The sequence below is a fragment of the Sipha flava genome, unplaced genomic scaffold (genome assembly GCF_003268045.1).
Source record: "Sipha flava isolate LNK unplaced genomic scaffold, YSA_version1 18569_pilon_pilon, whole genome shotgun sequence".
In the NCBI taxonomy this organism is placed as follows: domain Eukaryota; kingdom Metazoa; phylum Arthropoda; class Insecta; order Hemiptera; family Aphididae; genus Sipha; species Sipha flava.
Window position 1 is genome coordinate 43,981 of NW_020272343.1, and position 1,114 is coordinate 45,094.

General features: G+C 31.2%; 1 protein-coding gene across 1 annotated transcript; it reads right to left on the reverse strand.

The window, feature by feature from the left end:
* Positions 1 to 357: 357 nt before the first annotated feature.
* On the reverse strand, positions 358 to 1,068 carry LOC112681109 (ATP-dependent DNA helicase pif1-like; the record flags this gene model as incomplete). The annotated part of the gene is made up of 1 exon (XM_025551377.1): positions 358 to 1,068. A coding segment is annotated over one exon (711 nt), but the record flags the coding sequence as incomplete, so codon positions are not given.
* Between the last annotated feature and the right edge of the window lie 46 nt (positions 1,069 to 1,114).

A 1,114-nucleotide genomic window follows, 5' to 3' on the forward strand; every position in this document is an offset into this window, starting at 1 on the left:
TAATAAAATTGATGAATGGACCAAAACTGTGCGTTGATAAACCACTGAAATGTAAACTATCTACAAATTCCGTCGGAAACAAAAAATCGTCACAGTCTTTTGACACTGTATTTAAACTTAAATACGTTTTTCTGGCCCCGGCAACATATTGACAATTGAGTTATTTATTTCATCACAATGTTCATTTTTAGGTGCAAGAAAAGCAAATTGTGAAAAAATAGACACATTTTCTAAATTAAAAATAATATTTCTAAATACGTCTTTTATTATATTTTTTGATAATAACGATGGTTTAATTTCAATATAATATTCGTCCGAATCAGGATTTATTAGTGGATATTCACCATTTCCAATTTATTACAAAAACTTGGAAAATTCAATTTCATTTTGCTTTACTCTCATATTTCTTAATAGTTTGAGAATTTTAAAATGTGGCAAAATCGGAAAATTTTTTATGCAGTTTTGTATTGTAAGCTGTCTAGAGCCATGTGGGACAACTGGTAAAACTTGTCTGAAATCTCCTCCTAAGACAATAACTTTCCCACCAAAGAAAACGTTGTTTTCCATCATATATTTTAATAATTGATTGACAACCATTAACGCACACGCACTTGCCATAGGAGCTTCGTCCCAAATAATAAATTTTGATTTTCGAATAATTGATGTTTCTTTGCTATTTACCTTTAATGATGAAACTGAAGTATCTGTCAATATCAAAGGTAATTTAAATCGGCTATGTAGTGTGCGACCTCCGGGTAACAATATTGCTGCTATTCCAGTACAAGCAACCGGGATTACATCATAACCCATTTCTATACAACTGTTAATGAGGCATTTATAGACGAATGTTTTCTCTGTACCACCAGGTCCATCAATGAAATATGCATTAGGAACATTTGTATTTTCAAGGCTCACGCATTTCATAATAGTGCTTATAATATCACGCTGTTCTTGATTTGCGCTGTCAATTAAATCATGTTGAATTGATAATGGTAATGTATCTTGTTGATTCGATTCGCTGTCTATAATAGCAGCATCATATTCTGGTAAACCGATTGATTTCAATGTCTGACCATGCAATTTTAATGTTAATAAATTATCTGATAAGGTTTTT